At 55.6% G+C, this 13,137-nt stretch overlaps 2 protein-coding genes across 4 annotated transcripts; one reads left to right on the top strand and one right to left on the bottom strand.

Moving 5' to 3' along the window:
• Positions 1 to 1,014: 1,014 nt before the first annotated feature.
• Positions 1,015 to 4,035, bottom strand: LOC121106823. The gene is made up of 5 exons (XM_046900699.1): positions 3,923 to 4,035; positions 3,453 to 3,725; positions 3,058 to 3,213; positions 1,891 to 1,973; positions 1,015 to 1,538 (listed from the first exon to the last, which is right to left on the bottom strand). The coding sequence occupies exons 1-5, from the start codon at positions 4,033 to 4,035 to the stop codon at positions 1,324 to 1,326; spliced, it is 840 nt and encodes a 279-aa protein (XP_046756655.1). The 3' UTR covers positions 1,015 to 1,323.
• Positions 4,036 to 4,594: 559 nt separating this feature from the next.
• On the top strand, positions 4,595 to 11,936 carry LOC121106821 (zinc finger CCCH domain-containing protein 11A-like). 3 transcript variants are annotated; one of them, XM_040647797.2, is made up of 9 exons: positions 4,595 to 5,279; positions 8,120 to 8,288; positions 8,493 to 8,612; positions 9,369 to 9,492; positions 9,958 to 10,038; positions 10,128 to 10,232; positions 10,545 to 10,684; positions 11,245 to 11,312; positions 11,600 to 11,936. In XM_040647797.2, the coding sequence occupies exons 2-9, from the start codon at positions 8,235 to 8,237 to the stop codon at positions 11,868 to 11,870; spliced, it is 963 nt and encodes a 320-aa protein (XP_040503731.1). In that variant the 5' UTR covers positions 4,595 to 5,279; positions 8,120 to 8,234; the 3' UTR covers positions 11,871 to 11,936. The 3 variants fall into 3 exon arrangements, with proteins under 3 accessions (XP_040503731.1, XP_040503732.1, XP_040503730.1); XM_040647798.1 differs by lacking the exon at positions 4,595 to 5,279 and adding an exon at positions 6,161 to 6,874; XM_040647796.2 differs by lacking the exons at positions 4,595 to 5,279; positions 8,120 to 8,288 and having other exon boundaries at positions 8,436 to 8,612.
• Positions 11,937 to 13,137: the final 1,201 nt, after the last annotated feature.

Raw genomic sequence — 13,137 nt, 5'->3', positions numbered from 1 at the left:
ACGCATTTGTAACACAAGGGTTTGTGTTACTCCACTTGATATTTCTGTTAATCTGTCTGTATCTGTATCTGTTCTAAGGTACCCTGTTACTGAGCGTGGATCTTGTCACCCCTGAATCTGTAATCAGGTCTCTGTTTAATTCTCATCCATTTCATTAAATCGCGTTACTGAGCTCCTCACCGTTACGTGACTAAGGGCTGTTAGAATGTTAGGCTTTGCGCTAAAAATTACCGCTCTTGTTCAGTTATCAGTAACTCTGACATGGCTACTCAGGAGAACCAAGTGAAATGCAATTGTCATCTCCTGCGATGCCAAACTGGTGGAGGCAGCAGCATGACAAGCACAGTCACCAAGTAGCTACCAAAACGTGAGATCCAAACAAAGCCTCCGTTCCCTGAGGAATTGGCTTATGATAGCTGGTGTAAGTGGGCAGAGGTAGGAGAGCACTCAACTGATGCTGGAGGGCGGGAAAGATCACGGTATAATCAGCAAGAGGTTGGAGCGCATCTTCCTGCCAGGAGAGGGGAAAACCCAACCGTAAAATAGAGGCGTTACAAGATGGGATCAGCGGATGTAATCTACTGAGCTGTTGTTATCACCGGAAACAGAGCAACAGCTAAACGAGCTTCAAGAGTTTCAATGAAAACACCACAACCTGGGATCACGTATGGAAATGGCACCAGGGCCATCTCCCAGTTCTGCCTGACATAGCTCAGCTTGGAAAAATGTCTCTCCTGAAGAATGGGCTGGTAACAGTTGGGGTGATCCAGACAACTATTGCTCAGACAAGCATAGCCATTTGCATCTGCACGAGTCCCTCCCCCCCGCCTCGCAGTCCGACCCATGGCTGAAGCCACAGGGCCTTGGGGCGGCGCACAGAATCGCACTGACAACCAACTCCATCGGACGCCATCCCCGTGGCCAATTTACACCACTATTACGGCTGCAGCCCTGGAGAAGTTGAAAGGGACTGTCCCTGGGGAGCGCTTTTGAGCAGGGGAAACAGAACGTTGCTGGGGATGGAGCCAGGCGCTCTTGGAGTCCTGGTGCCCGTTTAAGGGCCAGGCCCCAGCCCCCGGTTGAGCCTCCTCCAAAGGTTCCAGGGTCGGCAGCAGCCGAGGGAGTGGCTCCCACCAATGGGGTGTGGGTTTTGTACCCCCAGGGCCACCCCCACTGGACCCCAAGGAGGGGGCAGGGCCTGGGGACACAATAAAAAAAAAATCAGAGGCTGTGGGACACAGTGCTTATGTACTCCTCCACACAGCTACAACAATCGTAGAATCAGGCAATATCCTGAGCTGGAAGGGATATCCACAGGGATTATCAGGTCCAATCCCCGGCTCCACAAAGGACCGCCCAAACACAACGGTCCTTCACAGACCTTTCCAGCCACCAGTTATACTCGCCTCTTAGATCTCTTTCCAGAGGGAAGACCGAAAGAAAGCTCTCGTTCCTATGACATCGGCGTGCAAGGGACCGGGCTTCGGGTCCTCCCGCTTCACACCCAGCAGCCAACAGAGCTGGCTGTAGCTCATCACCTGAAAGACAAAGAAGCGGTAAGAATTCCACAGGGTGATTCCCCCTGCCAGGAAGCAGCTACTTCATCCTTATTTGTCCTCATTTCTTCCAAGGAGAAAGCTATCCTGCCGAGTCCTTCCTAGAACTGCTGGTCAACCACAGCACTTAGAGTCCCGGCAGATGAAGTTGAGAAGCCCCAACCTTACCGAGCTATTCTCTACTGCCAAAACCTCCAGTTAAAACCCACTTCCCGTTATGGGAACTTTGGAACAGCCTGCCATACGGTAGCTTTCGCTCAAGGAGGCAGATTTTAGCAAACAAATTAGAACAGCAAACCCACCTTTTCTTGGCCTATCTCGTCATAACGCTCACCTTCAAATTGTCTTGAACTGCAGTGAGACAACACCTGCCTGTCATCCTTCAGGTCTTTTCCAACCTGAGCGATTCCACGGACGCTGAAAAGAAAGACCAGCGCTTTAGTCTTAGCATGGCTTATAGACAACATTGTACTTCTCTGTAGTCCACAACCGTAGGTATCTAATACCCAAAGGAGAACAGAGGTTGGCCATACAACTCAAGCACCGACTATTTAGACCACAGCTGCATCCACAAGACATTACCTCTCATTACCAGGTATTATTTGGCATTCTCTGCTAACCCTGAAATACTCCCCAGTGAAACCAGAAACCATCTCTGAAGGTGCCTTCCTTAAGAAACCCAAGTTTTCATCTCAACAAAAAAGCAGATGCCTTGCTATCTGCACGCTCTTAAACGTACACTCTCCACAGGGAGACACACACAGTACGCACATCAGAGCGGGCACCGCAGTTAGAAGCAGAACAATTAGCGTGACATGCAAGTCAAGCCATCTCCTTCCAATCGGATGGGTAAAGAGACGTTCTCCTTCCTTTCTAGGCAGATTACTAACAACCCATTCAAATTGCACCTGCTTCAATAGCCAAGTCTACTCATCCTTCACCACACGGGGTTGGGCAAAACAACCGACCCTGAGAGCTGTGCTCTTCCATCACACTTGCTGGTTCACATGGAAGCACCAGGGACAGATTTCAGGTCACGTGTTACCTTCAAACAAGGAACACTAGTGCCCACGCCCAAACACCAGCGAGATCATCCACGAGGTATTTAAGAGGGGAGCGCACCTGCAAGGTAGGAGGGGGAGCATTACTAACAGAACGGGACCAACACCATTGAATTTTAGGTAGGGAGCTCATTAATCACAGCTCCTTCCCTGGCTAGCCATCACTACAGCAAGAGATGCCAAACCAAATTCACTTTGCCAGTCACGGGGAGCCGGAAGGACCATCCCCACAGAAACTCGACACAAAACACACAAATACTGCTGCCAGTCTTGGAGGTTGCAGTAGTGAGCAAGCTGACCGCTAGGCCAGCAAATAGCTACCTACTGCATGGTTTTTTTGGCTCTCCTCACGCCTCCGCGGACGCAGGCGTTCCCGCCTGCACTTCTGGCTCCCGGGGGCAGAAATAAGGCAGCGCACTGCAGGAGGGGCCGGCACTCACCGCTCCGAGCCAGAGGAGCTCCTCAGCAGGAAGGCGAAGGCACAGCATGAAGCACAGCATCCTCGGGCACACTTAGCAACGGCAGGACGCGGGGCCGTTCCCTTAGCCTTCGCTTGGAAGGGAAACAGAAGCATCTGGAACAGCGGCAGCGAACCGCTGGAAAACAAAAACACAACACCTCGCTGAGCCACAGGAAGAGAAAAGGTGGAAGAGAAAAAAGGTGCCCCTAGAGTGCGTGTGGAATTCAGTGGAACGCTTCTTCAAGCGCATCAACCAGAGCAAGAGATGAGGAGGGATGAGGAAGCTAAGGCCCACGAAGCCACCCGAGGCCAAAGCCCACCTCTCCGCGGGAGGTGCTCCTGGAAGACCCCTCCCCTCACAGCCAGCTTCCTCACCTCGCCGCGCTCACAGACCGGGGCGCTGCCTGCACCAGCCTTCCTTTCCTGCTGGAGAGCTTACCCTCAGCACGGCAGCCAAGAGAGGCAAACGACCGAGGAGGTGAGGCGAAGCCAGGAAGAACACACGAGTCACGCCGGCGGAAGACAGAAAAGGGGCCCGAAGCCCCTCCCGCCGGCCGGCCGGCCGGCCGTCCATCCGCTGGGACGGCACAGGGCGACGGCTGCCGCGAGCAGCCGGGCTCTGCCTGCACTCGGGAGCCCCAAAGCCCGCTGCAAGTCGGCAAGCGAGCAGCAGGAATCCAAACCAGGACTGGAAGCAGGGACGAAGCGCACGGCCTCGGCAGGGCGAGAGGCGCCGGGCCGCGACGCAGCGCTCAGCCGCCGCTCCCACAGCGAAAGCGGAGCGCTCAGGGAGGGATCGCACCGTTCGCAGGCGGCCAACAGCGCTCCGTCGCGTTTTTCCTCACGGCAGCCTTCCGGCGGAGGCGCGTAACGCCTCTCGCCGATCACCCAACGCCCGGGAAGGCTCACGGCCCCGCAGGGAGCGGCGGCAGCCGGCACGGAGCGGGCACTGCCGCATCTCCGCCCGCCGCGGCTCGGGGCCAACCGCCGCCCCGCGCCGCTCCGACCCCCCCGCCCCGCCCCGCCGCGGCCCCACAGCCTCCCGCAGCCTCCCGCCGCGCGTCCCGGGCCGCCCGCAGAGCCCTCTCAGAGGGACCCGCGCGGAGCCGAAGACGGGAACGAAGGAGAGCCGCGCGGCCCGCACTCACCGCCCGCCTTCATTGCGGCGGACCGAGCGCACGCAGCGACCGCCGCACCCGGACCGGCTCCGCGAGGGGCGGCGAGAACCCCCTCGGCGCGGCTCAGGGAAGGAGCGCGAGGCTGAGGCTGAAGCTGACTCCGCCCCAGCCGGGCTCAGGCAGCACCGGGGCGGCCGCCGCTCCGCCGCTCTGCTTCGCTTCACTTCGCTCCGCTCCGCCCCTCCGCCACGAGCTCAGATCCTCTCAGCGACGCCTACCGGCCGCGCGCACTCCTTTTTAAACACAGCGGGCCGCGTGATTGGCCGGGAGGATGACGGGAGGTGGGGCCGTCCCCGCCCCGCGGGCCGCGATTGGGCGACGAGGATGCCAATTCCGATTGGGGCGGTTGGCGGTTGAGGAGCGCGGCGGCTACAGCGCATGCGTGCGGAGCGAGAGGCCTTCCCGCTTCCCCCCGACGAGAGCGGCGGTGTTGCCGTGCCGGCCTCTTCTGCGGCCGTGATTTCGCCTCCCGAGAAGTCTTGCGCTCAGCAGAGGATGCTTTTATCTTTGGCCTCAAGAAACAAACGGGCAAGGACATTTTCCTCGCGTTCCGCAGACGCCGTTTTCCAAAGGGGCTCGCTGTGGCCTAGTAAGCAACGGGAATCTTCCGAGGTTGGCAAAGATCTCCAAGCTCATCCGGTCCGGCTGTCCACCCATCACCGTGCGGAGCCCATCTCCACCTCCGTCTCCGTCTCCGTCTCCGTCTCCAAGAAGGGCTGTAAGGAGGATCCGGGGAAGTGCAGGCCTGTTAGCCTGAGCTCGGTGCCAGGGAAGGTGATGGAGCAGACTGTCTTGGGGGAGACCACGCGGCACGTGCGGGACGAGCGGGGATCAGGCCTAGCCAGCGTGGGTTCACGAAGGGCAGGTCCTGCTCGACCAAGCGGATCTCCTGCGATGATCTAGCGACCCGCCTGGTGGATGAGGGAAAGGCTGTTGCTGTGGTCTAGCCAGACTTCAGCAAAGCCTTTGACGCTGTCTCCCACGGTATTCTCCTGCAGAAGCTGGCAGCCCGTGGCTTGGACAGGTACGCTCTTGGCTGGGGGAGGAAGTGGCTGGAGGGCCGGGCCCAGAGAGTGGTGGTGAATGGAGTTAAATCCAGCTGGCGAGCGGTCACCAGCGAGTGGTGTTTCCCAGGGGTGGGTGCTGGGGCCTGTCCTCTTCAGTATCTGTACCGAGGACCTGGATGAGGGCATTGAGCGCAGCCTCAGGAAGTTTGCAGGTGACACCAAGTTGGCTGGAAGTGTCCATGCTGCCTGAGGGTAGCGAGGCCCTACGGAGGGATGTGGACAGGCTGGATAGCTGTTCAGCAAGACCAAACGCCGGGTCCTGCACTTTGGCCACAAGAAGCCCAGGCGACGCTACAGGCCTGGGGCAGAGTGGCTGGAAGACTGTGTAGAGGAAATGGACGTGGGGGTATTGACTGATGCTCGCCTGAAGGTGAGCCAGCGGCGTGCCCGGGTGGCCAAGAAGGCCAGTGGCATCCTGGGGACAGTGGCATCAGGAACAGTGTTGCCAGCAGGAACAGGGAAGTAATTGTCCCCCTGTAATCAGCGCTGGTGAGGCTCACCTCGAGGACTGTGTCCAGTTTTGGGCCCCTGGCTGTAAGAAAGACATGGAGAGGCCCTGGACTGGAGCGTGCTCAGAGAAGGGCAACAAAGCTGGTGAGGGGTCTGGAGCACAGGCGTTACGAGGAGCGGCTGAAGGAGCTGGGATTGTTCAGCCTGGAGAAGAGGAGGCTCAGGGGAGACCTTATTGCTCTCTATAGCTACCTGAAGGGAGGTTGTAGTGAGGCGGGGGGTGGGGGGGGTCGGCCTCTTCTCTCGTGTCACAGTGATGGGACTAGAGGGAACGGCTTCAAGCTGCGCCAGGGAAGGTTCGGTTCGGGCTGGACCTTAGGAAATGCTACTTCTCCGCAAGGGTGGTCAGGCACTGGAATGGTTTAATGGGAACTACTGGTGGTGGGTGGATGGTTGGGCTGGGTGATCCTGTGGGTCTTTTCCAACCTTGGTGATTCTATGATTCTATCATTTCCCCACCAAACCAACCGTGTCCCTTAGCACAACATCTAGACAAAGTCTGTCTCACTGCTCCTGCAGCCAGAGGGCTCAGATGCACGTGTTCCTGCCCGATTCCCTCCCGCTTTTCTAAGTGGCATGAAGGAATTTGAGCATAGGTTTGAAGACTCAAAACAAAATCATCAATTTTGGTCTATTTATGGCTCCTTTTTCATGTCACGTTTGCAGCTCCGTTACCCGCAGGGTTTCACGTGGGTTGCATGGGCTTGCCACCAGATCTTCAACTCAAAAATCTGATCGTGTCTCTGACCTCTCTTACCAGAGAGAAATGGTCTCTTAGAATTGGGATCTGGGAGGCGTCTGCTTCCTTGGTTTATGATGAAAGCGCAGAAGTGCTGCGGATCCGTGCTGAGGTCACAATCGTTCTTGGGTGGGAGGGTTTGGCGCTCAGCTGGGGAGCAGAGCTGGTGCTCTGGTGAGCGTGCTGCACGCAGAGACTGAGCTCTGAGCGTTCCTTGCAAGGGATCATCCTTTGAGAGCCCGTCAGAAGCACCGCTGTGGCGTGTGTGACCTGGGCACAGCCTGGAGTGAGCGGGCCAAAGAGGTGAGCTGGGCTTGGTGGCGGGTGGTTGCTGGAAGGAGTCTCAGCAGGAAAGCTAGGCTGGGGAGGAGTTCCCCGCTCAGACGAGGCCCTTCCAGATGGCCGTTTCCAGGGGAAATTGATTCTGTGTGAGATTCTGTCACACGTTTCGGTGAGGATGAGGAACTGGCGTTACTCCCCTGTGTGATGCTACAGTGCAACGGAAAGCACAGGGATAAGAGTGGGGTGGCAAAGTCCTAGGCTGCAGCACGTGAGGATAAGCCCAAGTGCCGCAGCTGAGAAATAACGCAGAAAGGAAGGAAAAAAGCTGCTGACCCTTGGAAGGCCTCGGGCAGGCAGGGATCTCCAGTCAGACACCCTTGCCTCCACTGCCAACCCTTCAGTGAGGTCTGGGAAGGGTTTGCATGCACCTGAGCTCCCCTGGGTTGGCCCTGCCTTCCCACCAGGTGCTCAATCACTGCTTCAAGCTGTGACTGAGCATTGCCACCGCACCCCTGCAAAATTGCTGCTGGGCCCCAGCCTTCATTTCAGACATTCCAAAGGAAGAAGAGCACAGACTTCACAGAGTGCAACTTGTGCTTTATTGACCCACCGATGGCTGGCTGTGCCGTATCCAGCATATTTTTAACAAAACCCCACTCGAGTCACGGTGGAGAGCCAAGTGCTCAGCTGGGGCACGGACTGTCCGGTGACATCACAAGCACAGTGACCTCACAAGCACTGTCTTTCGGGCCGTGGCTGCCACCAGTGAGTGCCACAGCCGTGAGCGCTGCGCAGGAGTGCGGACACGCTGCGTCAGCCCTCGTCCCGGCTGGCAGTGAGAGTGGTGGTGGCTGACGGGTGCTGCCCGCTCTCGCTGACGGTGTTGCTCAGCCATCGGGCTGGTGTGTTAGCTGGAAGGGAGAAGGCCTGCAGCTGTGCCTGGGTAAGCCACAACCGTAGGTTCGTCAAACACGTGAGTCGTACCAGTGCATCCCTTGCAGCTGCAGCAAGGGGAGAAGATGGATTCATTCTCATGACAGGAACGCAAAATGTGTGCTGCAAGTTATGTAACTGTAGGTGAGATGGAGGACAGTACTTGCTGGGAGAGGTCGTGGCAGTTAGACGCAAGTTGGATCTAGAGTTGGCACAGTTCTTCAACCAGCTGCTTCCGAGACGCTGCCCTCCTCGAGAGTCTAAATTGCATAAAAGGAAAGCTGGGGAAATGCTTATTCCTCATTCTTTTCCGGTTCTTGACCCTTTCCTCAGGGTCCCGGTCGGAAAGGCGATTTTGCGGATCCAAGCAGTCCAAGAAGGAGGGCGTCCGGCTCTTTCCAAGAGCAGGGAACTCCTCTGAAGCCGAGCTTGCTCTGAGAATTTCATCATGTCTCAGCGAGGAGTCGACTGCTACTTCTATTTCTACTCCACCTGCACGAAGGTATGGTTGGGTTTCCTTTGCCTGCATTTTCTTCCTTGTCCTCATTCGTAAGAGAAAGGGGTGGAGCAGGGGGAGACCTACCACTGATGCGTTACCTTCACAACCGGTGGGATTCTGCGCTCGCTGCTAACAAGCTGGGCTGATAGCATGGGCACGTTTCAGGCCGTACTCTTATTTTCCCGTGTGGTTTCCTTTTGCGTGCAGGGAGACAGCTGTCCCTTCCGCCACTGTGAAGCGGCTCTGGGGAGCGAACAAGTGTGCCGGCTGTGGGTGGAGGGTCGCTGTTCCAGTGGCAACTGCAAGTTCAGGCACATGAGAATTGATGTGAGTGTTTGCCTAAAGACGTGCTCTCCAACTTAGCCACAAAACCGCTTTTCATTGCTGTAGGTGGGCGGAATGCACTTGTGCAGGCTAGATACGTTTGCTGTGAAAATCTTAGGGGTTTCTGTTTCTAGAGGGGACCGGGAGGAGGCAGGGGGAAGAGAACTCCATGCCTCAGCTCTATGTTAGCGAGAGCTGTTTGCGCTAGGTGCCAAAGGCATTTTTTCCCCAGGTGCAAAAAGACCGCATTGCTCAGACTCCTACACCTGCTGGAGCAGGGTGGGAGGAAAGAGCGGGCACTGCCCTCCTGCCAGCGGGGCTTGCTTGCGGTCTACCAGGCCTTGTCTGCCCTGGATTTCTTCAGACAACTGTGCTCTGGCTGCTTGGAGTAGCAAAGGGTGGGGCGAGAGATGATGGTCAAGAGCTAAGGCTCTGCCCGATCATTTCTGGTGGACTTCGCCACGGCACCTGAAGGCACCGTTTCTCCCGAATAACGGGAGCATTTTGCAGCAGGTGTATTGGTTTAACCCCCTGAACTGAGAGCGCCTGTCTCCTCTACCTGAAGGATGAGAAAGCGAAATATGCCGAGCGGTTACAGCTCACGCAGGTGTTGTGAATGCGCTCCCAGGTGTTTCCTTTAGTGATAGGTGATGTTTCAGCACTGTGACGGTCCCATCTCTGGCACGACCCGGAACGCTGCGTCTCTTTGCAAACCTCGTGCGCCTGTTTCCGTGACCCTTCCTTTCTTTCTCTCTTCAGAAGAAGCGCAGTGAGATTCCGTGCTATTGGGAGGATCAACCAGGAGGCTGTCAGAAAGCCCACTGCGCCTTTCTCCACTTGAAGGAACGCGGTGGGAACGGACTGGCCGTACCACCAAGCCAAAGTGAGTTTCTGATGGCACGAAGCGTGAAAGATTTAATCTGGAATATTACTTCTGAGCGGGTGCGGGATGTCAAGTAACCATTCACTGGTGGGGAGTGCAGGGAAGAGCCACGCTAAGAGAAATATTAGTTTGTGTTTTGGCCGTCTGAATGGTGGTTGTTTTTTTTGGGGGGGGGGGGGGGGAGGGGTGGGGGAGGGGGGCGGGGGGAGATACGGGCTAAGATGGAAAACCAGAGGAACAAGGCTACCAAGGCACTAGCTGGATAGCTGGCTGTGCCTTGGTGACTGCAGCAATTTGCAGCGGAAATGAAATTAACTGTGTGCAGGTGGGTTCAGAATGGCAGTTGATGGTGAATGGGAGCTGCTTGAGGGACAGACTTCCAAAACTTAAAGCTTGTGGCTGACTGTGTTGAAACCTTCCTCCAAAGAGATGCTCTTCACTTACTTCTTGTTTTCTCTCTGCCAGAAGCTGACGCCAGTGGCCTTCCTCCGAAGAGCGGCCTTGCAGGAAGTCTGGGCAAGAAGCCTGGGAAGGCACCAAAGAGAGGTACAGATACTCAACAGGCATCTGGGCTTGATGCACTGTCTTTCTGCTTAGCTGTTCTGATTGTTCTTTCCTGGGACTGTTCCCTGCAGTTGACATCCCAACTTCCTCCCATGGCCCGGCTGGAAAAAAACGCAAGCGATCTGAGGAGGAGGAGGGAAAAGTAAAAGAATTGCCCTGCAAGAAACGAGTCAAGGGTGAGCACAGGGAGCTCGTGACGGCGTCTCAGAAAAGTAACGCTGCCACCTAGGATTGCTCTGTGTCAGAGTTTTCCTTGCCCTGGGGTATTCCTGGGCGCAGCCATTGGGTTTCTTGGTTCCTCTGTATGCACTGCTGGCAGACAGAGATGACTGTGTGGAAGACATTGCTGAGAATCCAGCACGTGGCAGTGTAACTCCACTGGTCAAGTGTATTTAACTTTGAGGAAGGGTTGCGGGAACGATAAGAGAACGTGGATCTCTCTCGAGGCACAGCAGGACTCTACCAGCTCTCCCTTCCTTTGACTCTAGGTGGACGCAAGGAGGCCGTGAAGCCTATTGATTGGAAAACCACCTTCCCCCCCAAGCAGAAACGGAAACGAAAAGCAGCAGAGATGCATCCATCTGCTGCTGAGGACACAGATGAGCCCCCAGCTAAAAAACTACCTACGGTAAGAACAGGGGGTTCTAAGCAGTAGCGGATACGGAAGGTTTGTTTACATTGCTCTTGAAGAAACGTAGGAGTGTCAAATGTTCTGCAGGTCTCCTGTTTCCTTTGAAGGCAGCAGATGTCTCACAGGATACTTGTGCAAACTTCCTGTTTTGATCAGATGTAGAGCAGTGATGACTCTGTAATAGTCTGCGATTCTAGGATTCGGAGATGGCTCTGTGGTGGGAAGGATTTTGTCCATTGATGCTGCGCTGTGAAAAACACCCAAGGTCGCTTGTAACCTTCAAGAGAATGCTTCCTTCGGGAGCAGCGTGGTTCCGTATTTGGGTTCAGGCTCAGCTCAGGCTGAGGGAAGGGAGGAGGAGTCCTCAGAGATCATCTCGTGTTCCACCTGTCCTGCTGTGAGCAGGGTTGCCAGCCACGAGATCCAAGTGCCTGGAAACCCATCCAGCCTGGCCTTGGATGCCTCCAGGGACGGGGCATCCGCAGCTTCTCTGGGAAAAGAAGTTACCTAGGAATCTTTGTCCCGTGCTTCATACACAATGTCTTGTTTCTTCCTAGGCCATCGTTCCAGCCCTGCCCGGGGACAGCCTGGTGACCATTCCTGCAGTCGAAACACCTCCAAGCAGGTGATGACCACAACTCGTTCATCATCAGTGCCCTTTTTCCATTAGACATAAGTTCTTTCACATCAGGGGGAGAAGGGGGTGTTTGAGATGTGTCGTGGCATAATCCAACAAAGGAACAGGTCCTCTGAAATGATTTCAATTGCTTACTCAAAATCTCTGCTGAGTAAGTCGTGGGGAAAAGTAGCTCAGTCAGTAAACAGGTTTTCGCAGAGGACGACTTCTTGCTGAAAGCGCTTCTCCAGTTAGAGATGTCACGTACTGATTGTTCTCTTCCTTGTCCTCCCAAGCCTGGAACTGCTTCCAGGAAGCCAGGCGGACTCCGTGGCACAGTCGGAGGTCTCAAGTGCACCATCCTATTCCTCACAAGACGCAGCTGAGACACAGCAGCTGAGCTGCGCAGAGGCGGGGGAAGCACTCGTCTCTGAAGAGGACGATCTCGAGCAGTTCATGATGGAGATCACAGGAGAACTGGAAGGAGAAATTGAGGTGGACGCTGAGAAGGATGTGGACGAGCTCCTTCTGGAACTGTCTGACATCATTGACAGTGTAACACCATAGACTGATTGTCTATTTTACAACCAACAGCAACAACCACCAATTAAAACCAACCCTGTTCCTTTTCAACCCTGCTCCTTGTCTGTCTTCTTCTGAGGGGACCCTTATTCTGAAAGCTTGCAGTGAGTCTTAAAGCAGAGTCAAACTGGTACAGATCAGCAGTGACGGCATTCTGTTCTCCCAGTTTCCCTGCTGGTCAGGGTTCAGGGGCCGTGCAGCCGTTCGTTCCCCAGCCCTGGGTGGCTGCCCTCAGCATCGAGGGCACAAAGCACGTCTTTGGGTACAGAAAGACGCCCACCCGCAAGGCTGAAACTGAAACTTCTTCCTGCCTCCCCCCTTGGCAAAACTCTGCATTGGGCTCACGTGCAAGGTCTGCTGTTCTGATTCCTTGGACAACGCCTGCGTCAACCTGGGGCGCAGTGCTGCGCCGCGCCCCCCCCCCCCCCCCCCCCCTCCCACTTTCTCCCCCTTCTCTCAGGCCTCTCGGTGCAATTCTTCTCCTTGAACACGAGGTGGAGACCCAGTACAGCCAGTACACCCCTTCCCTTGCCCAGCCCCTGCTTGCCGTGGGTAGCAAGGGGCAGTGGCTTGGGGCGCGAGGGCAAGCCCTTCTCGGATCTGACTCCTGCTTCTCATCCCATTGCCCCAGAACAATCCCAAGGGAGCTGCTCTGTACAAGTACCTGGCAAAACCGGGCTCAAGGCACCTCTCAGGGACAACCAAATTCTCGGGGCTGTCGCTCAGCAGAAGCCGGGGCAAAGCCCTCCCACTCGAGTCAGCCTCAGTTATCGCCCGCTGAGGAATGCCAGGGCCTTGGGAGTATTTGCTCCAAGCTCAAGCAGAGGCCAGCTCATTCTGACATCCACCTCCCTACTTATTTATGCCTTTTAACTAGACGCATTTGTAACACAAGGGTTTGTGTTACTCCACTTGATATTTCTGTTAATCTGTCTGTATCTGTATCTGTTCTAAGGTACCCTGTTACTGAGCGTGGATCTTGTCACCCCTGAATCTGTAATCAGGTCTCTGTTTAATTCTCATCCATTTCATTAAATCGCGTTACTGAGCTCCTCACCGTTACGTGACTAAGGGCTGTTAGAATGTTAGGCTTTGCGCTAAAAATTACCGCTCTTGTTCAGTTATCAGTAACTCTGACATGGCTACTCAGGAGAACCAAGTGAAATGCAATTGTCATCTCCTGCGATGCCAAACTGGTGGAGGCAGCAGCATGACAAGCACAGTCACCAAGTAGCTACCAAAACGTGAGATC

This window comes from Gallus gallus, chromosome 14, assembly GCF_016699485.2.
Source record: "Gallus gallus isolate bGalGal1 chromosome 14, bGalGal1.mat.broiler.GRCg7b, whole genome shotgun sequence".
Taxonomy (NCBI): domain Eukaryota; kingdom Metazoa; phylum Chordata; class Aves; order Galliformes; family Phasianidae; genus Gallus; species Gallus gallus.
Note: the sequence above shows the minus strand (reverse complement) of the source record. Positions and strands in the feature narration are given on the sequence as shown.